General features: G+C 42.1%; 1 protein-coding gene across 1 annotated transcript; it reads left to right on the top strand.

The window, feature by feature from the left end:
* The first annotated feature begins 15,056 nt into the window (after positions 1-15,056).
* Positions 15,057-16,847, top strand: LOC137522152 (piggyBac transposable element-derived protein 4-like). The gene has a single exon (XM_068242183.1). It carries the CDS (start codon positions 15,057-15,059, stop codon positions 16,845-16,847), a length of 1,791 nt encoding a protein of 596 aa, XP_068098284.1.
* The last annotated feature ends 6,518 nt before the right edge of the window (positions 16,848-23,365 follow it).

Here is a 23,365-nt window from a genome sequence, read left to right on the forward strand (position 1 = left end):
TTGGCGCCAGATTCAAACCTCGTGTGCACATGTGTGTTTTTGTTTTCATGTGCATGCATACTTTTATCCGCGTGCGCACGCGTATCTGTGCGAGCACACGCAAAGGCGGCGGGTGACGTGGGACATGACGTGGCCGGCTGAGGATACAAAGTTGCAACCACTCTCGCACGCGTGTGAGGAGATGGACGTTTAGAACGGACACAATGCCTGGTGAGCCTGACACAATGCTAGGAGAACCTGACATGCAGTGTGTCTACTTCCTGCTTTCATGGAAGCAGGCATACTGTTAACATTCTGTGTTTACCGAGGCAGCCAGCTGACACTGCTGAGAGATCAGATTACAGTTGTGATTAGTCACAGATGAGGAAAATTAGACAGGTTAAAGTTTTCCAAATACATACAGGATGCATTTCTCTATCTTTTCCTTCTGATCTATGCAAGACTTCAGGTCCAGTTTAACCTCCCTGGCTGTAAGCCCGAGCTGAGCTCGGGCTATGCCGCGCAGGAGGATTTCTCAGGCCCTGCTGGGCCGATTTGCACACTTTTTTTTGCAACACGCAGCTAGCACTTTGCTAGCTGCGTGTGCACTCTGATCGCCGCCGCTCCGCGCCGATTAGCCGCCGCCACTCGCCGCGCCCCCCCCCCCCCCCCGACCCCGTGCGCTGCCTGGCCAATCAGTGCCAGGCAGCGCTGAGGGGTAGATCGGGACTCCCAATGACGTCACGAAGTCGATGACGTCGGTGATGTCATGCCGCCCATCGCCATGGCGACGGGGGAAGCCCTCCAGGAAATCCCATTCTTTGAACGGGATTTCCTGATCGGAGATCGCCAGAGGCGATCGAAGAGGGCGGGGGGATGCCGCTGCACAGCGGCTATCATGTAGCGAGCCCTGGGCTCGCTACATGATTTAAAAAAAAACAAAATTTAAAAAACGACTCTGCTGCCCTCTGGCGGTTTTTAATAGACCGCCAGGGAGGTTAAAGGGTAACAACCTTAACAAGGTCAAGTTGATATTCTGAGCTACAGCAATAAATTACCAATGCTATAAACAATATTTAGTACCCGGTTCTATTCCATTAAGCCTGCACAGAATATTTAATTATCCTCTGCATGTGAAGGACAATGTCAAAGGTTGTTGGTTTCTATCTGGGCATAGTAATAGGAATCAAATGCTTTGACAATATGAACTCGTCAAAGCAATCTTATCAAACACAACTCTTTTTTGGTTCTCCTAATATCAAGCAAACAAGTTCCATGAAGAGTGCGATAGACTCTTCAACACAAAATCCATGCAGACTAAAATTCACTGCTTTCCATTGCTGTTACATGCTATTCGCCGGCAGCACGTGGGCCGGCAGCACGTGGGCACGATTGCGGAAGCGGCTGGGCACTAGCAATGCGCAGCCAGACAGGTGAGATATTTACATGCACAGGCACCGTAGGGCAAATATAACATTTAGGTAGACATCAGACGGGGGTTCAATCATGTTTGTTGGCTTGTGAAACGTTGTGTGTACCTATGTTGTGATACAATAAAGGATCAAGCTTTTATAGCCTTTAAATCCAGGTCGAGACCTGTCGTTTTCTACTTTTTGCAGATAGTACCCTGGTTGGAATTTGAATCAGGGAACCCGTGCTGCAAAGCTAGAGTGCTATCCACTATGCTGCCATTTTTATTTATAACAAGTCAGTAGTACTCATTTACTGAAACAATCCAACAATTTAGTAATGCATATGCATAAAAACCCCTATTTTATTGTCAATTAAGAATAATAAAGAACATTTTTCTTTGTTGCGTTTTTATTTAATTTAACCCTTTGTGGAAATGGGGAGGGGGCTGGTATCTGGGGGTCCCCTTCTTAAAGGGGACTCCCAGATGCTACAATGAACTTCCCTTCCAGGGTGTCATCGGTCCCCACCTCCTCCTGGGGCACCGGAGGTGGGGAAGAGTCCCTTGTCCATGGATAGGACATTCATACTATGGACCATGCGGGCTGGTATAGTGCTGGGTGCGAAGCCACATGCGGCCGGGGCTAGGCATTGTGGTTGTCCCGGCTTGTTTTGGGGACAAGGGGTTAAAGAGGCTCGCCCCTACGTCATTTTTTTTTCTATTTCCCACACTCTGATCAAAAAAAGATGGTCCAAAAATTAGGTAAAAATGCCAGTGATCCTTATAGAGCCATATTATTATTATTATTATTTAGTATTTATATAGCGCCGACATATTATGCAGCGCTGTACAGTATATATATATATACAGTATATATATTGTCACTAACTGTCCCTCAAAGGAGCTCACAATCTAATCCCTACCATTGCCATATGTCTATATTATGTAAGTACTGTAGTCTAGGGCCAATTTTTAGGGGGAGCCAATTAACTTATCCGTATGTTTTTGGAATGTGGGAGGAAACCGGAGTGCCCTGAGGAAACCCACACAGACACGGAGAGAACATACAAACTCTTTGCAGATAGTGCCCTGGCTTGGATTCGAACCGGGGAATCCAGCGCTGCAAGGCGAGAGAGCTAACCACTACGCCACCGTGCAGCTGTATAACGATCCCTAGCCAAAGCATTGCCACCTCCACGCGGTTTCCAAGGTGTGTATGGACCCCTTGGAAACCCCGTCATGAAATTTGCTGCTCATTCTTTTGATAAATGTAAATTTACACTACCATTAAGTTGATACATTATCTGTCATTTAAATCATTTAAATATATACTTTTTTCCTATCGTAACTTTAAAATCGATTTTTTCCAAAACTATAAGGTCTTTTTGAAAAAAAAAATGTCCTGTTTCTAGCACATACAGGGACTTTGCTATTAACGTTAAATTCAAACGTGAATTTTTGACAAAAAAAAATTGTATTTACTGTGAATGGTGAACAGCCGAAGTTCTCCAGGAACTGTCTGCCGGTGAACTGGGCGAACCATCTCTAGCCAATTGTCGTGCGTATGTACAGGAGGTGACATCTTTAGTCCTGTCAGATGATCTCTGCTGAATGTTTACTGAGCGTTCTGAAGCCAGTGCAAATAATACCTGATCTCCCAGAGTGCTCAGGGTGAAAAATTTACATATCTAACCAGCCTAGGCTAGTTATCACTGGGGGGCCAGGGCTACATACCAATATACTGGAATTGATAGATATAAGAAGCGTACAGAGTAACTTACAAGAGTAATTTACTGCATTCTACTTGGTATCACTAGGTGCCTCTTTAATCCACCTGTGCCGCCACCACTTGTAGCTGCACTGCACACAGCTCTTCATCTAACGCTTCTGCTTTCACAACCAGAAGTTAAGCTGTGAAGGTGGAATATGGAGCACAAACGCAGGAGGCCGTGACACAGATGAATAACGCCCTGCTTACACTTAATCCGTTGCTCTCAGTTATAACCGAAAGGACAACTGATTTTAAAAGTAATGCCCATGTTTTCCTATGGCTCAGTTCACACTTACTGAGTTTCACCTGAAAAGTTTTGCACAATGCACTGCTTTGAAGAAGAAAAAAACGCGTACCAACTAATTAAGTGTAGATGCGGCCTTAACCCTGGGCCATTTGGGGGAATTTCACATTTGTCTGAAAACACTCTCTGACTACAGATTGTACAATGATGCTATAAGGCTACATTCCTATAACGGCCGCATAGACCGTAGCCTTAGTGAGGGGTTGCTTTATGCTGGGATATACCGTATTTTTCAGAATATAAGACGCACATTTTCTCCCCCAAAATTTAGGGTGAAAAGTGGTTGCGTTTTATAGTCCAAAGATATGGAATATATCTATTCAGAGTGCGCAGGGAAGCTACCGGTATACTATACCTGTTCCTGCCACCGTGACCCTCTTCTTCTGGCAGTGCGCTCCTCTTTGTTGCAGTAACACCGGCCACCTACCACTATGCAGAAACGCCGGGTCCTCCATACATGCTGAACCTGTACACTAGAGGCACATGTGCGCCGGGGGTCAGCATGACATCATGCGTGACCCCCGGTATACGTGCGCCACTAGTAGTGTACAGGATCAGCGTGTATGGAGCCGGCGGTATGGAAGACCCGGTGGTTCTGCACAACAGTAGGCGGCCAGTGACCCTGCCTATCGCTGCAACAGAAAAGCACTGCCAGGAGGGGAGGATCAGAGAGGATCGTGTAGGAGCTGGAGCCAGGGGGAGAGGATTGCAGCGGCAGGAGCATGTATAGTATTAGAGTAAACTTCAGTGTAGTGTAGTGTAGTTAAGGGCATGAAGTGTAGTTTAGCTAATTGTGGTGTAGTTCAGTGCAGTGTAGTGTTAGTGTAGTTTAGTTTAAGTGTAGCGTAGTGTATTGCTGTGTAGCTTAATTGGTAGGGCAGCAGGGATAAGTGTAGGGAAGTGTGGTGTAGTGAACTGTGTAATTGGTAGGGGCAACAAGGATTAGTGTAGTGTAGCTGGGCAGTATAGTGTAGATAGAGTAGCTTAGAGACAGTTTTAGGTGTAAAAGGTCCTTAAGATGCCTCTGCACTATAGACGCACCTAGGTTTAGTTTTTTTCCCTTATTTTTGCCCTCTAAATCTACGTGCGTCTTATACAATGGAGCATCTTCTATTGCGAAAAATACAGTAAATGTAACAGAAGAGCAACATATCTATATATATTATTGCATAAGGAAGAGGAGAGTTGTAGAAAATGAATGGGGTTTCACCTAAAGAGCTAATACCATAGGTGAGTTGTTTGAAAAAAAGAAAAAAATGGGCGGGGTGGCAGGGGCTACTGCATGTGCAGTTAGGCATGGACTGTGAAGGAGATCACTGCACATACAGGACTGAATTTGCAAAAAGGGAATATTTTTACCTAGGAGGGAGTACAATAACATTGGGGAGGAAAGAGACAAAAATCGGATTAAGCTTCATATTTATTACATATACTGAAAATACTGACCCATATCATCTCGAACACATAAATGTGCTGTTCTGTTTTTCTACAATATTTCTAAAAACATTACTTTAACAAAAAAACAAAAACAAAAAAAGCAGAACACTGAAGAATAGCCAACTCAGATCTCAATTTAAAATCCCAGTGTTAAAGCTGCATTGTTTACCAACCAAACCTACTGTCTCTCTATAGCTTTTATTCCTTACCAATTTATAGATGTTCCTTGAAGGTTTCTATGGTAACAGGATTTCAGTTATCTCATCATCTATACCACTCAGCTGACAGCATGGTTCATTAGAATGGTCCCTTCACCTGTAAGGCTCCTGGGACAAGAACTTTGACATCCATATGTCAGACGATTACAGTTCAAATAGAAATTAGAGATGGTAAAATATCTTGCGGAGTGGTGTAACAGGTACATGATATAGCAGAACAGGGATTTGTCTTCAGAGAATTCTTAGATAAGTAAGACCATGTTTCAACTCTGAATCATCAAGTCTACAGCAAAAACCTCAAGTGAAAATATAGACTTAAAAAGAAGGCCAGTGCTACCATTCTTTTACCTTTCATCATTTTTTATTTTGTTTTATATTGGAAATTCTACCTTATTTAGGTATTTTCTGATGATATGTAAAACTGGCATAAGAACCATTCATAGGTAAATAAATAAATCATTATTAGAAGAAAGGGAAATTAAAAGATTTCAAACCAAGTCATCAGGGCGGCATGTGACATTTTCTATCTCACAGCTTATTTATCCCTTGTAAAAATATATTGCTTAAAGGAATACTATCGATACCCAAGTGTTCTAAAATGACAGTGTGTAAATAATGTCTAAGTAGCTGTGTAAACATTTTCCTACTTTTCATGTTAAATATCAGAGGCAAAAGCTGTAATTTATTGAGGGTAGGATTTAGCTATATTGGGACAAATCAATTGCAGAATGGGTGTCTGCTTCAATGCACAGCCAGAGTTGCATATCAGACTACAGAAAGCAAATATCAAACATATCAAACTCTGAAAGCAAAAACAGTATGAAAAAGCTGTGACAATCAGTTACATTTCCTTTGCTCTCTTCAGACACGTCAGTCAGAAACACAGGACACAGGAGCTGCTGGGAGCTCTCTTCTCTGTCACACACAGAGCTACACATAGGGCTCGATTCACAAAGCGGTGATAACCCAGTTAAAGACTTTAGGCGTGATAACCATTTTATCATGCCTAAACTCAGTTTAGGCATGATAAGTTTAGGCATGATAAGTTTAGGCATGATAAGTTTAGATAAGTTTAGGTCGCGCACAAAGTCCCGCACGCAAAGCAGCGCCATTAAACTCTATGCAAAGTGCACCAGACTTTGCTAGCGCAAAACTTTTGATCAGCTGTGCACTGCGGTGCTAACCCAGTTGGTGCTTAAACTTATCACACCTAAAAACTTATCACACCTAAACTTATCATGCCTAAACTGAGTTTAGGCGTGATAAAGGGCATTTCACTAGCGTGCTAACTGTTAGCACCGCTTTGTGAATCAGGCCCATAGAGTTAACTGATCAAGTGTGAGGGGAATTTCCCCTCTCCTCATGGCTCAGTCAGCCGTCAGTTTTGGCGTCAGTAAAGTTTGAATGTATTTTTATAACAGTAAACAAAGAAGTTGCTACTAAAATGTATACACCAGTACTTAGCTGCACTTCCCAAACAATTCCTGTGTCAATTGAAAAAAATATGTGAATCGATAGTATTCCTTTAAGCTTTTGGTGGCAACTTGCAGGTAGCAATATTCTATACAAGCGTTGTGTGGTACATCCAGAGGCATCCGTAGACCTTCAGGAGGAGACACCAGGAGCCCCTTATGGTATAGTAAGTTGAAGTGATGGTTTCCGCTAAAGTTAGGTATGGTATTGATATTTACAAACAAGGGTTGCAAGACCATCAACCACAGTATAATTGCAGGTGAAAGGAAATCCCCTCCTCACGTGGATTCTTGAGTCTCTCGGTCGGTTGGGTCACGCGTCAGAAAAATTTATATATATTTTAAAGATTAACTATCTAATTTAACTAAAATTCTAAATGCCACATATATCCAGTAATTACAAGCAAATAGTAATACAAAGGCTTTTTTTCATCTTTTCATTTATTATGTGAAGAAAATATGACATTTACAGAGAAGAGTTTTCACTGTGGGCATTACTAGTGAAGAAACAATCTTCACTTGCTTTAATACTGTGATTGGAATCTCTTCAGTATGATAAAAAGCAGATATATAGCTTCAAATAGTGTAAAGAACTCATCAGCTGCAGGTCTGTGTGTACTTGTGTGTGCCTCTCTCTCTGCCTCATGCAGTATAAACAGAGTTTACAGCCAAGAAGAGTTAATTTTGAATGGGGGTGGGGAAGTATCCAAGTAAGGTACAGGTACAAAGTACAAAAGTACAGGTCCTTGTCTTCAGTAGAGATGGCCCAAACGGTTCGCTGGCGGACAGTTTCTGGCGAACATCAGCTCTTCGAGTCCGCGGCTGGTTGTGAACAGATAGGGCGGTTCGATCCTCCCCCTATACCTCGTCATTGGGCTAAACTTTGACCTCCTACAACATAGTCAGCAGACACATGAAAGCCAATCAGGCTGCACTCACCCACAGACCTCCCCCCCCCCCTATAAAAATGCAGCAGCGCCGGCTATGTCCTCAGTCTGGTGCTGCTGCTGTAGTGAGTGGAAGGGAGAGACATTGCTGCAGAGACAGGGACAGTTAGCTAGGCACTTCTGTTTGTTGCTGAAAGCACCCAAAACAAAAGCCCCTTTGAAGGCTCATATTGTTCTATTTGTTGTTGTTGCTTTTTTGTGTGTGTGTGGGAGACACTGGGCACACTGCATACAGGCCACAGTCATTGCTGGGCTGTGTAGTTCTACTATACTCTTCTATCTATATTGCAAGCAAGCCAGCAAACTGTGTATCATAAGCTGTGCTTAGCTTGCTACTGTATCGGTTATTGATATCTGTCTGTGTGGGTTACACACACTGCATACAGGCCACAGTCAGTTGCTGGGCTTTGCAGTTCTACTATGCTCTTCTCACTATTGCAAGCAAGCCAGCACGCTGTCTATCATAAGTTGTTATAAGCAAAATAACAGTAATATACCCTCAAGGCATACATATAGAAAAAAGCCTAGTTCCTAAGGCAACTAAGTATATATATATATATATATATATATATATATATATATATATATATATATATATATATATATATATATACACACACAGTGCTGCCCATAATTATTCATACCTCTGGCAAATTTTGACATAAAGTTACCTTTATTCAACAAGCAAGTAATTTTTTTTTGATGGTAAATAACAGGTGTTTCCCAAAAGATAATAAGATGGTGTACAAGAGGCATTATTGTGGGGGGAAAAACATTTCTCAGTTTTTATTTAGATTTGAGCAAAAAGTGTCCAGTCCCAAATTATTTATACCCTTCGCAAACTGTCACAGTCTGTGGGAAAATACACATTTCTAGACCATTCTAAATAGTCCAAGCTGTTCTAAAGCATCCTAATTACCCTGATTAATTGGGAGCAGCTGTTTTCATCAACTCAACAGGTAAAAACAAACAAAGGAGCTCAGTGAGGACCTGTGGCAGCGCATTGTGGCTGCTCAGAAGTCAGGAAAGGGCTACAAGGCCATTTCTAAATGTTTTCAAGTTCCAGTGACTACAGTGCAAAGTATTATTAAAAAATACAAGACATTTCGCACTGTGGAAAATCTCAGAGGAGGTGGTCGGAAGCCAAAAGTGACATTTCCTTCATTTGGCATAAAAAAGGAGAAGCCTTCAGCCCAAAGAACACCATCCCCACTGTCAAACATGGTGGTGGGAACCTAATGCTTTGGGGGTGTTTTTCAACCAATAGACCAGGGAATCTAATCACAGTTAACGGCACCATGAAAAAAGAGCAATACATGAGGATTCTCAATGACAACATTAGGCAGTCTGCAGAGAAACTTGGCCTTGGGTACCAGTGGACATTTCTGCATGACAATGACCCAAAACACGCAAAAGTGGTGAAGAAATGGTTAGCAGACAACAACATTAACGTTTTGGAGTGGTCCAGCCAGAGTCCTGACTTGAATCCAATTCAGAATCTGCAGAGGGAGCTAAAGATAAGGGTGATGGCCAAAAGACCCTCCAACCTGAACGATTTGGAGCTCATTGCTCAAGATGAATGGGTAAAAATACCTGTGGAGACATGCAAAAAGCTGGTCTGCAATTATAGTAAGCGTTTGATTGCTGTATAAAGGCTTTTCTATTGATTATTGAGAAGGGTATGAATAATTTTGGACTGGACACATTTTTCTCAAATGTAGATAAAAGATGAGAAATTTTTTTTCCACAATAATTCCTGTTGTACATCGTCTTATTATCTTTTGGGAGACACCTATGTCATTTCCCGTCAAAAAATTACTTGCTGGCTGAATAAAAGTAACTTTAAGGCAAAATTTTCCAGGAGTACGAATAATTATGGGCAGCACTGTATATTTAACCACTTGCCGACTGCCCACAGCCGATGGGCGGCGGCAAAGTGGACGCCGAAAGGACCGCAATACGCCGAAGGGCGTTGCGTCCTTTCGGCATGCCGGGGGAGCGATCGCGTCATTGATGACGCGCGCTTCCCCCGGCAACTGGCTCCGCCCACTCGCGACGACAACCCGCCGGCCGTTCGGAAGCGCCAGCGGGTTGTTAACCCCGCGATCGCCGCTACATCAAAATTTGCAGATGCTTATACCCTTGAACAGTCATTTTGAGACATTTGGTTTCCAGACTACTCACGGTTTTGGGCCCGTAAAATGCCAGGGCAGTGTAGGAACCCCACAAATGACCCCTTTTTAGAAAAAAGACACCCTAAGGTATTCTGTTAGGTGTATGACGAGTTCATAGAAGATTTTATTTTTTGGCAAAAGTTAGCGGAAATTTTTATTGTTTTTTCACAAAGTGTCATTTTTCACTAACTTGTGACAAAAAATAAAATCTTCTATGAACGCGCCATACACCTAACGGAATACCTTGGGGTGTCTTCTTTCTAAAATGGGGTCACTTGTGGGGTTCCTATACTGCCCTGGCATTTTAGGGGCCCTAAACCATGAGGAGTAGTCTAGAAAACAAATGCCTCAAAATGACCTGTGAATAGGACGTTGGGCCCCTTAGCGCACCTAGGCTGCAAAAAAGTGTCACACATGTGGTATCAACGTACTCAGTAGAAGTAGTATAATGTGTTTTGGGGTGTATTTTTACACATACCCATGCTGGGTGGGAGAAATCTCTCTGTAAATGGACAATTGTGTGTAAAAAAATCAAAAAGTTGTCATTTACAGAGATTTTTCTCCCACCCAGCATGGGTATGTGTAAAAATACACCACAAAACACATTATACTACTTCTCCTGAGTACAGCTGTACCATATGTGTGGCAATTTTTTGCACCCTAAGTGCGCTAAGGGGCCCAAAGTCCAATGAGTACCTTTAGGATTTCACAAGTCATTTTGCGACATTTGGTTTCAGGACTACTCCTCATGGTTTAGGGCCCCTAAAATGACAGGGCAGTATAGGAACCCCACAAATGACCCCATTTTAGAAATAAGACACCCCAAGGTATTCTGTTAGGAGTATGGTGAGTTCATAGAAGATTTTATTTTTTGTCACAAGTTAGCGGAAAATGACACTTTGTGAAAAAAAACAATTACAATCAATTTCCGCTTACTTGTGACAAAAAATAAAATCTTCTATGAACTCACCATACTCCTAACGGAATACCTTGGGGTGTCTTCTTTCTAAAATGAGTACATTTGTGGGGTTCCTATACTGCCCTGGCATTTTAGGGGCCCTAAACCATGAGGAGTAGTCTTGAAACCAAATGTCGCAAAATGACCTGTGAAATCCTAAAGGTACTCATTGGACTTTGGGCCCCTTAGCGCAGTTAGGGTGCAAAAAAGTGCCACACATGTGGTATTGCCGTACTCAGGAGAAGTAGTATAATGTGTTTTGGGGTGTATTTTTACACATACCCATGCTGAGTGGGAGAAATATCTCTGTAAATGGACAATTGTGTGTAAAAAAAAATCAAAAAATTGTCATTTACAGAGAGATTTCTCCCACCCAGCATGGGTATGTGTAAAAATACACCCCAAAACACATTATACTACTTCTCCTGAGTACGGCAATACCACATGTGTGGCACTTTTTTGCAGCCTAACTGCGATAAGGGGCCCAAAGTCCAATGAGCACCTTTAGGCTTTACAGGGGTGGTTACAATTTAGCACTCCCAAAATGCCAGGACAGTAAACACACCTTACAAATGACCCCATTTTGGAAAGTAGACCCTTCAAGGTATTCAGAGAGGAGCATAGTGAGTCCGTGGCAGATTTCATTTTTTTGTCGCAAGTTAGAAGAAATGAAAACTTTTTTTTTTTTGTCACAAAGTGTCATTTTCAGCTAACTTGTGACAAAAAATAAAATCTTCTATGAACTCACCATGCCTCTCAGTGAATACTTTGGGATGTCTTCTTTCCAAAATGGGGTCATTTGGGGGGTATTTACACTATCCTGGAATTTTAGCACCTCATGAAACATGACAGGTGGTCAGAAAAGTCAGAGATGCTTCAAAATGGGAAAATTCACTTTTGGCACCATAGTTTGTAAACGCTATAACTTTTACCCAATCCAATAAATATACACTGAATGGTTTTTTTTTATCAAAGACATGTAGCAGAATAACTTTCGCGCTCAAATGTATAGAAAATTTTACTTTATTTGAAAAATCTCAGCACAGAAAGTTAAAAAAGTCATTTTTTTTGACAAAATTCATGTCTTTTTTGATGAATATAATAAAAACTAAAACTCTCAGCAGCAATCAAATAGCACCAAAAGAAAGCTGTATTAGTGACAAGAAAAGGAGGTAAAATTCATTTAGGTGGTAGGTTTTATGACCGAGCAACAAACCGTGAAAGCTGCAGTGGTCTGAATGGAGAAAAAGGCTCTGGTCCTTAAAGAAAACCTGTACTGAAAATAAAATTCAAAATAGGCATACACAAGTCATACCTACCTTTCATGTAGTCTACTCCTCAGTGTCTTTCTCCTGTCCTGCGTCCTATTTGTTCACTATGATCAAGGGAATTTTCCGTCCTCCATTTTGAAAATAGCCATTACCCATAACAGCTTTCTGGTCAGCACACAGTTAAACTGTAACATCGCCCACTTGAGCCATAGGGAAACATGGACATTGCCTGGTACATCCGTCTTCCTCTCAGCTATAACTGACAGCAACTGATATTTTACTGACAGCAACTGATATATTTCAGATCTGACAAAATATTGTCAGAACTGGATGGGATTAATGTCAGAAGAAAATGCTGAGCTTCTGAGAGGAACTGATGGCAAGGTAACTCTGTAATTTTCATTTGAAGTTACCTCATGTGTTTATTTTAAATATTTTTACTCAGTTCAGGTTCTCTTTAAGTGGTAGAAAGACTGTGGTCCTCAAGTGGTTAATTTGGTATTTTTATTTTATATTGTATTTTTATTTTTTGTCCACTAGTTGTCCGCACACTGTATCCTGTGTACTAAACAGTACACAGGTAGTGTTGTGTATGTGTGTTTTACACTAAACTGCAATTTCTCACTCACTGCCAAAACAGTATAAAAGCAGTTGGAGAAGATGTCCAACATATTTGAATTGAAGCTTTGTAGGCAATGCCTTTAATTATAAAGGATACACGAAATATTACAAAATTCCCTATGAGGAGATGGAATATTATTATTATTTATTGTATTTATAAAGCGCCAACATATTACGCAGCGCTGGACAATAAATATATACAATGATACAAGGATGACAGACGTAACAAGGTTATACAACATAGAGCAAAGTTATACAAGCAAATTGTACAAAATACATGATCATGCAATATGGACTGGTTAGGTAGGCCCAGTAATACAAGTACAGTCTGTCATAGGACAGGAGTACATGATCCTGTAGATTACACTAGGGAATGGAGGACCCTGCCAGAGGCTTACAAACTAAAGGGTGGGGTGGAAACACTAGGTAGGGCTGTTAAATATTCAGTAGATAGTTACTGTGTGGTAGGAGGTGGGTAGGCCATTATAAAGAGGTGGGTTTTGAGGGCTTGCTTGAATGTGTTGAAAGAGGGAGCAAGTCTGATGGGTGGTGGAAGGGCGTTCCAGGGGGTGGGGGCAGTTCTTGAGAAATCCTGCAGGCGGGCATGGGAGTGTGAAATGCGTGGGGTGGTGAGGCGAAGGTCGTTGGAGGATCGGAGGGGGCGACCTGGTGTATACCTGTGAACAAGCTCCGAGATGTAAGTAGGGCAGGTTTTGTGCACAGATTTATACGCCAGGCATAGAATCTTGAAAGTTATCCTGAAACGGATAGGGAGCCAGTGCAAGGATTCACAAAGGGGAGATGTGGATGCGGAGCGGTGCGAAGAATGGATGAGTCTTGCAGCCACGGCCCGCGTTCATCACTGATTGCAGGGGGCAGTGCGTTTCAAGGGGAGGCCAGAAAGGAGGGAGTTATAGTAATCAAGGCGGGAGATGATGAGGGCATGGATGAGCAGTTTGGTCGTGTCCGGAGTTAAGTAGGGGTGGATCTTGGAGATATTACAGAGGTGGAAATTGCAGGCTCTGGTGATGTTTTTGATGTGTGGGATGAAGGAGAGTTCAGTGTCCAAGGTGACACCCAAACAGCGGGCCTGGGAGGTAGGGTGAATGGATGTGTTATCGATTGTCAGGTGGAAATCTGGGAGGGGTGCAGCAGCATGGGGTGGAAAGATCAGGAGCTCAGTTTTGTCTAGGTTAAGCTTCAGGAATATACTGAATCCTCAATTCCTAGAGAAGTTCAGCCAAAGAGGTCAAGAAGTGGCCATATCTGTACTAGTCTAAAAGCTTTCAGAACTGTTCAATTTTTACTACATATTATAAGGGACAGCAAGTCAAAAGTCATTTAACCGCTTCAGCCTATATGGACGAGCAAGCTCGTCCAGGCAGCGGCAGCTGAAGCCTATCTGGACGAGAGTCCGCGTCCAGGCGCACTTCCGCGTGTGCGCGCGCATGGCCGCGTGGTGCGCGCGGTGCGTGCTCGTCCTCGACGGCTTACAAGCCGTGCTGTTTGGTGAAGAGGAGCCAGCGCTCCTCTGAGCCAATCAGAGCAAAGGAGGTAAAGAATTCACATTGTTACATCCAGTAACAATGTGAATTCTTAAAGAGACTCTGTAACAAATTGTTTATCTTTATTTCTTCTATGCTATAAGTTCCTATGCCTTTTCTAATGTGGTCTGGCTTACTGCAGCTTTTCCTAATTGCACAGTAGCTGTGTTATCTCTGTTATATGATCTAATCTTCTCTCTATAGTCGGCACAGTCAGGCTGAGGCAGTCAGACTGGAATGTGCAGGGCTGCTTGTGATTAGCTAGAAGCTGTACACACCCCCTGCAGGCTCTGTGTGACTAACACACTCTGCTTAGCTGAGCCTATTAGAAGCTGGTTAGTTTGTTTGTAAACACTGCCTAAAACTGGCAATTACAAGCCAGGTTTGCAGCAGAGAATGGCAGAAACAGCACAGAGGGGACCAGGAGCACATAATGAATAGAATGGTATGCTTTTTATTGTAAGAATTTCAGAGTACAGATTCTCTTTAATAATGTTTGTAAATAAAACGTTTCCCTCTCTGTGTCTCTCAGCTCCTGTCACACAGATCAATCACTGTTCTGTGGTGACAGGAGCTGAGAGACAGAATGACAGATAAACTGGTAGGACTTTCTTTTAATAAAATTTGCCCCCCATCCCTGAATTTTTAACCCCATAACTGCCCAGAATCCCTGATTCTCCCTCTCCTCGGCCATTTATTCCCTACAGATCTATTGATCACTGATCTATTGTGATCTTTTTCTTCCTATCTGTTACTATCTATACTCTACTGTCCTCCCCCCCCCCTCTCTACCCCCTCTACAACCCCCCTCTACACCCCCCCCCCCCCCCCCAAAAAAAAATAAAAAAAAATAAAATAAAAATAAAACTTTAAAAAAAAACTGTCACTTTAAGAAAAAAATCTTTCTATCGCTTTATATTTTTCTTCTTTATCTATCCCTTTCTAAATAATGGCAAGGAGGCTCTATTCTGTGGTGGAGGCAGCCGCCATCCTCCAGCAGAGCAGCAGCGAGGATGAGTCAGGTAGTGATTGGCTCCCTTCGTCCGGCTCTGGTTCAGGATCTGAATCTTCAGAGTCCGAAGGGCCGCCATCACGCCGCTTGAGGAGGGACCCAAGTCCTGAGTACGCTGATGAGGGACCATCAGGACTGTCCACAGCAGGGAGCTCCGTGGGCGACCCAGCTTCGGGCTCCGTGGGTGACCCAGCAGAGGGCTCCATGGGCAACCCAGCAGAGGGCTCCGTGGGCAACCCAGCAGAGGGCTCTGTGGGCAACCCCGCTGCTGCTAGCAGCAGTGCGCCAGGGGGAGCTAGGCACAGACAGGGTAGGCAGCCACAGGTACCACGCAGGCAGGAGGTACCGCTTCATATGTTAAATGGCACCTGGGAACCCCCTAATTATGCTGCGCCCAACATCCCACCCTTCACAGCCACCGCTGGTGTGTCAGTGCCCATTGTCAATCAGGCACCAATTGACATTTTCCAGCTTTTCATGACAGAGGCAATGTGGGAGCATTTAGTAGAGCAAACTAATTTATTTGCACTACAATTTTTAGCTGACCACCCCACCAACTATATCACCAGAAAATGGCACCCCACCAATGTGCCTGAAATGAAGGCTTATGTAGGCCTCACGCTCAGCATGAGCATCACCCCAAAGCCCCAGATAAAAATGTACTGGTCCAGGGACCTTTATCATACTGCACCCCTCTATCCAGCAATAATGCGCAGGCAGCGTTTTGAGCTGTTGTTTTTTCACCTAAATGACAACACGCAAAGTGTGAATCATACCGACCCTGACCATGACAGACTGTTTAAATTGAGACCCCTGTTGACCCACCTAAGTGCAGTGTTCATGGATGTATATACCCCACACCGGGAAATAGCTGTGGACGAATCCCTGGTACCGTTTCATGGGAGACTTTCCATGAAACAGTACATCCCAAGCAAGAGGGCAAGATGTGGGGTGAAAATTTATAGGGCATGCGAGAGTGGCACTGGCTATACCTTCACTTTTAAAATTTATGAAGGCAAAGACTCCATTCTGCAGCCAGCTGGGTGCCCTGAGTACATTAGCACCAGTGGCAAAATAGTGGTGGACCTACTGAATCCACTTCTCCACCAAGGCTACCACGTCTACTTGGACAACTTTTATACAAGTGTGCCACTGTTCAAGTTCCTCTTCTCAGTCCAGACTGGCACATGTGGGACGGTGAGAGCAAACCGTAAAGGCCTCCCCCCACAGGTAGTAAATAAAAAACTATGCAGAGGAGAGTCCTACGCACTCAGATCTGAAGAGCTCCTGGCATTAAAGTTCCACGACAAGCGGGAGGTGATGATGCTATCCACCATCCATACTGAGGCCACAGTTCTTGCCACATCCAGAACGGAACAACGTACAAAGCCAGAGGCCATAGTCGCCTACAATAAAAATATGGGAGCAGTGGACTTATCAGACCAAGTCTTGGCGCCTTATTTATTAAGAAGAAGAAGGAAAGCATGGTACAAAAAAATAACATTCTTCTTGTTGCAGATGACCATGCACAATGCATTTGTGGTCTATCTAAAAACCACCACAACACCAACAAGCCAACAGATGACCTTTCTTGAGTTCCAGATTCAAGTCCACAAGTCCCTAATGTATTCCCCTGGCCAAATTGCACAACAGGATCCTATCCATTTGGAGAACTCAATTAGACTGAGGGAGAGACATTTCCCTGAACTAATTCCCCCAATGAAGTGAAAAAAAGCCCCCCTGAGAAGATGCAGAGTGTGTGTGAAACACAAGAGACGGTGTGAGTCACGGGATTTTTGCCCAGATTGCCCCTCAGCCCCAGCACTGTGTGTTATCAAGTGCTTTAGGGCATACCACACACTTGCAGATTACTAATTTATTTTTTCCCTTTTTTTGTGTTTTTGTTTCTCTCTTTTTTTTGTGGGTTTTTTTTCTTTACCTGGACATATTTGACTGGCATTTTCCAGCTTCCTATATATTTATGTAACTTACAGACCCTCAAAGGAGCTCACATTTGGCATACCCCTATGTTTTTGGGGTGTTGGCGGAAACTGAATTTTTTGAGGAAAAAGAAAACACAAAGTAAGTTCAAAATTTAACTTTGGACCCTGCTGCTCCCATCTTCTGACTCTTGGATCTGCTTGACCCCTGACTTATGGCCTCTGGCTTTTCTCTAATTCTGCAAGACATCCAATGGTAAGTTCCAATGTATTTGTTATCACTGTGAAGAGAAGTGATATATTCAAATTAGCCACATTTTGGATTTGTTATAACCAGGGCAATGTGAAAATTCCTTTTGCAGTGTTCCTTTGAGAAGGTAGCTCACAAAATACCTACTGATGAACAGCCCTGGTTGTTAGCCTTCTATGATGGTGTCATGTGCGGTCTTTGTTTGATTCCAATCTCTCCTGGGAATATGCAAACAAACAATAGCTCTGCAACAATTAGTGCAAAAAAAAATAGTGCACATTGGGTATAATTGATTGCTGCACACAACCATTTGTTAGTAAGTAAGGCATATGTTGTATCATTTTAACTGTGATGAGCTGTAGAATACATTTTGGTGTGTTTTAGGACTGAGGCCTAAGTCATCAGATTTTTTTATAGTGCCAAAGTGAAAAAAAGATGTAAAAAATATCATTTTCCAAGTTATGATTCAATTTTAGCAAAACCGCAGAAGTCCAATTGTTTCAAAATATGTGTATCTCAGTAGGCCTGGGTCTCTAGTTTTCAGAATGGTGACATTTGTGACCTGTTTCAAATGTTCTGACACTCCAGGGGCTTTGCGAACAAAGAATGACTGTATTACTTATGTTGCAAAAAATGGCCTTGAAAATTGCATTAGTGCTGCTCATGGTTAACAGAGTATTGCGTGGCCAAGAAGCTATCTGATTATGTGTATAGGGTATCATTTTCACCGGGACAAGCAAGAGAATAGTATTTGGGGTCTTTGAGAGACAAAAACTATGTCAAGTGTTTGTTTTTTTTGTGCCAAAGTGAAAAAAGATGTAAAAAAATACCATTTTCCAAGTTATGATTCAATTTTAGCAAAACCGCAGAAGTCCAATTGTTTTAAAATATGTATATCTCAGTAGGCCTGGGTCTCTAGTTTTCAGAATGGTGACATTTGTGACCTGTTTCAAATGTTCTGACACTCCAGGGGCTTTGCGAACAAAGAATGACTGTATTACTTATGTTGCAAAAAATGGCCTTGAAAATTGCATTAGTGCTGCTCATGGTTAACAGAGTATTGCGTGGCCAAGAAGCTATCTGATTATGTGTATAGGGTATCATTTTCACCGGGACAAGCAAGAGAATAGTATTTGGGGTCTTTGAGAGATTAGGCATATGTGATGTGGTTTTGTTTTAGCAGCAAATGAAATGAAAAGCAATGCAATTGTTTTTTTCATATACTCTGCACCAAACTAATACACTTGTAAAAAACACCAAAAGTGACAGAATTGAAAAGTGAATACTTAAATATTTACCTTAGGGACTCAGCTTTTTAAATATGTATGTCATGAGGATGTATTACAGTTTTTTTTTTCAAATAAAGGCTTGTAATCATTGGTAGTGTGCAATGAGAAAACAAAAAACACAACATAAAAAAAATGCACCTTTATTTCCAAATAACATATTGTCACCATACTATGTACTAGGGACATAATTTAAATCTTGTGATAACCACGACAAACAGGCAGATAAAATGTGTGGGTAAAATGTTCAGTAGCATTGTTCATTTTAAAACTATAGAGGCTGGAATTGGAGAAATAGTGTATTTTTTCATTTTTTCCCTCGTTTTTCTCTTTAAAATACATAGACATTTTAGTAGTTACTAAAAACAAATGTCACCCCCCAAAAGCCAAATTTGTGGTGAAAAAAACAAGATCTAAATAGTTTATGTGTGATCAGTAGTGATAAAGCTATTAGCGAATGAATGAGAGCAGCGCTGACAGGGGAAAATTGCTTCAGTCCTTAAGGTGAAAATAGCTGTGAGGCTGAACCGGTTAAAATGCATTTTACTCCAGGACAAATGTACATCTTACATGTATGTATTTTACAATTTTTCATGACAGTGGTCCTCTAAATAAAACAATGTTCCTCAGACATTTAGAGGAATTATGTTATTTTAGTGCACTTGGTAGCTGTAGCAGTCCTTCGGAGAGGAGAACAAACTAACAAAATAGTTTCCCCATGACATGAATGGGGTCCAGATATGGCCACTTCTTGACATCTTTGGCTGAAATTCTCTAGAAATTGAGGATTCAGTATATTCGAGCAACGCTAACTATTTAAATGTTGCCATAGATCCTTGTTTTACAGTACTGTTTGAAAAGAATTGACGTTTGCTAAGGCAGAAGTTTGACATTAAGTATTCAGTTACATGGATGCATAATTATTAATTGACATCAGTGCTTATTCTCATTGCGCAGCTGTTCTATTTTGAATGTGACTAAAAAAAATGAGAATTCAATGCACAGAGCTTTATGGTGCATGGCAATGGTTGTCATATTAAAAATGTAAAAAAATGCTGTACCTCACCTCTTATAAAGTGGGCTTGCAGCTAGCAGCAATCAGGAAGCACGTAACAACCTGGATTACATCTGAATTAATTTAATATATGCTAGGTGTGAGCAGTGAAGTGGCAACTTTATATAGAAATTGAAGCAAAGCCGGATATTTAATTACAGGCCCCGGAGCCACATATCCATGTTCTGTAGATATGATACATTTTTAATATGCACAGAAATGTGGCTGGAAAGATTGTATAATTCATTCAAATGTAAGCGATCCACAGGATATCGTGCAAGTCTCCTTCTATTTGGGACTTCTGGACAATCATTAAAATATCATCAGCAGCACGTTTAACTGTCTGACTTGGCTGTTAGAAGCCAAGCAAAGGGCAAATTGGCATCCCTCTAGGCGCAGTAAATCTATTTATAATGCTACTTGTATTATACACATAACTGTAATTGTTTACTTATAATCTTGCTGTATAATTATTTTGAAGAAAATTTCTAAGCAAATCAAAATAAAAATCTGCCTTACAGGGGCACAATAAAAGTGATAATAGCCCGCAGGCTGTTACAGGGCCCAATAGCAGAAGGATCGTGAATAGATTCTCCTTTTTCCAGGTTTTCTAAGAGTCTGGGAACACTGTGGCTCTTTACCGAAATGTATGGCATCCACTTTGCTCTCTGTTGTAGTGCTGACTCTATTCAACTGTACACTGATGGGACATATACACTGATGTAAGTCTTAGACATATGCACAAAATACATGCAGCAGTCCTTGTCAGAATGCACTACTGTGCAGCCAGTGGCTGTTCTTCCATGAAGCAACGTGAATCACATGCTTCAGGGCAGCAACAATTAGAAGCCAGCAAGAGGGGGTTCCCTCCCCTAAACATCCCCCTTCCGTACCCTCCCCCCTTCCTAGATGTGTGGTGCCACTTCACTCACCTGCTCTCAACGTTCCAGCGATGGGATCTCCATCTGCAAATCCAGAGTCCTGTATCCATGGCTACAGCGGTGCCTCATGTGACCTGTTACATGCTGCCGGGTCACATGAGGCACTGAGTAGTCATAGAGGAGGCAGGATTCACATGTGGCTGGTGATCCCGTCGCTAATCTTCTAAAAGCAGGTGAGTGATTAAGCACCGATGCAGCATATACCTGGCATTGTGGGGATCAGATGCTGCAGGACTGCAGGGAGGAGATGCTGTCTTGGATGAAGCAGGGGGAGATAAGTGTAGTTTCATTGCCTAGGAGAGGTCCTCACAATGTACTGATTCAGGGTGTGAAAAGTCTAGAACCAGCCCGGGGTGCATTGCAAGAGTGTCCCCATCAGACATTGCTGTCTATGCATTGCCTGATGACCTTGTGTATCACACAGTGATACACATTGCTGATATCCATAAGCAATGGGATGGGGGGGGGGGTGTATGCACAAAACTGCATTAAGCAGAATAACGTGTGTGAGTAGACCGCAATGCATTGCATTCTGCTTTACTCATCATGGGGTATGACTTTACACATTTTATTTTGCTAGCACAGTTCAGTGAACCAAAATGGTTCAGGTTCAAATGTTCAGATTGTTAAATAGAAAAAAAAATGAGGAAACTGGACCACAGATATGGGTATAAGGGGAGGCGTGCGTGCGTGCGTGCGTGCGTGCGTGCGTGTGTGTGTGTGTAACCTTAGCAAAAATGGGAAAAAAAAAATATTTGGAGGTCTGCCAATGCGCAGGAGACCCAGACTGGACCTGACTAAGCCAGTTACCAGGACTGATCGCAGCTGAATAGCAGACTGTGGGAGGATGGCGAGGGATTCACACGTGTTTATGGGGCTGGAGGAAGATCTGGGTAAGTATCAATTCTTGCTATTTTTAGATCTCTGGTACACTTTAATTTTGACTTAAAATGCTAAAAACTTTCACCACTTGACTTGGGAAAAGTTGTAATGCAGCGCTGGGCAAACTACGACCCGCGAGCCATATCCAATAGGTGGCCAGATTCCCCTCCTTACCCCCTCCCTCCATGAAAAGTTGTGATCAGGCAGCAGGGGATTTTAAACTCACTGATGTCAAACGTTGCCTATCCATGGCAACAGGGCATCACATGGCGTGACGTCAGGGCATGCCAGCGTGTAATATGCTACCAATCTGAACTTCCAATGACTATATTGTCATGTGTTACATTGTTTTAAGTTTTTATGAGGTATGGATTTTCAAAATGGGTGGATGAGAAACATTTACTTCTTAATAACAAGTGTATATTTCACTTGTCTTTCACATGCACTTGGAAATACTTTGGAAGTACTGTATTTGCAATATAAACAAGGCTAATACAGGCCACTGAAAGTAGTAATTTAGGAAAACAGAAAAATGTAATTGAGCATATGAAACATTTCAATTATCTCACAACTTATTATGATTGCATGCTTATTTTGCTTTATTTTGATACATTTATGACAATGGTAAAGAAGAAATCTTCTTTAAACTACCAATAGCCATTTTGTTTTTCAGATTAAATGACTCTATCGTGTTGTTGATGCAAAAACATATATTCTTGTGCAATGATTTAATGTTCAAACTTCTGGTGTTAAAAACATGAACTGGAAAAAATGTTAAGAAATCAGGAAACATTTCATTTGTGGCATCTGTTAGGACTTTAAATCATGACTAAGAAAACTTGGTGGTCCAACTGTATTAAGCCAGAAATCTGAATCTGGAACTGAGATGTGTACCTATCATTATTTAAAGAGAATCAGTACTGTCCGATTTGTTAAATAAAAAACATACCAATCGAGTCACTGTGATATCCTGGATCCCTCTTTGCCGTTTCCACCGCTCCCCGACACGATCCTGGCTTTTAATCGCCAGTTTTAGGCAGTGTTTACAAAGAAAAAAAATGGCCACTAACATGGCCACTAACCAGGAAGTGATGTGTATATATACTGTATATATCATGTTACAGAATACTACAAGTTTTTATTACATAGTAAATTATCTGCACTCCAGTCTGGGATTCTAACAGTTTCACAGCATGTGACAGGCAGCTCCCTTTCCCCCTCAGCCTCACACTGTGAGGAGTAAACAAAGCACACAGAGCCTGCAGGGGGCGTGCATAACTTGTATTTATTACAACAGAGGCAGCCCATTACAACAGAGGCAGCCATTAGATATATTACAGAGACAGTGCAACTAGAAAAGACTGCAGTAATCCAGACCACATTATAACAGGTATAGGAACTTATAGGATAGAAAAAATAAGGCTGAACATTTGTTACAGAGTCTCTTTAATCACCAATACTCTGTTTTTAACTAACATCACTCTGAACATTCTCTTTTAATTTGATTGGACTATCAAAGATTTATATGAACTGTCCTAATATTACTCCAACCTGCCACGAATCTGCCTCTTTCACGTTCCAGCAATGGAGCTGACATTTCCGGGTCCCAGCTCCGAATCATACAGAATGGGGATGATGTCCCTGCTGGTATGCACACTTACGCATCATCTGTTGTTGCAGGCGCACATGGTTACAAGCTTGGTGTACTCTCTCTGGTGTCACGCAGAGTTCAGGAAGTTATTGTGCTCTACATTTGAGTCAATCACTAGAGATGGAAATGTGATTCTAATGGATGTTGGGTTTTGTGGCTGCATCTGATTGATGGATTCTGATATAAAAGCTCTGTTCTTGTGCACACTTGTTGATAGCGTTAGTTGCTTGAGGTAGCTGCTG

This window comes from Hyperolius riggenbachi, chromosome 6, assembly GCF_040937935.1.
Source record: "Hyperolius riggenbachi isolate aHypRig1 chromosome 6, aHypRig1.pri, whole genome shotgun sequence".
Taxonomy (NCBI): Eukaryota; Metazoa; Chordata; class Amphibia; order Anura; family Hyperoliidae; genus Hyperolius; species Hyperolius riggenbachi.

What these genes read in the sequence shown, in the direction of transcription:
- LOC137522152 (XM_068242183.1), top strand. Translation starts at nt 15,057, where the DNA reads ATGGCAAGGAGGCTCTATTCTGTGGTGGAGGCAGCCGCCATCCTCCAG.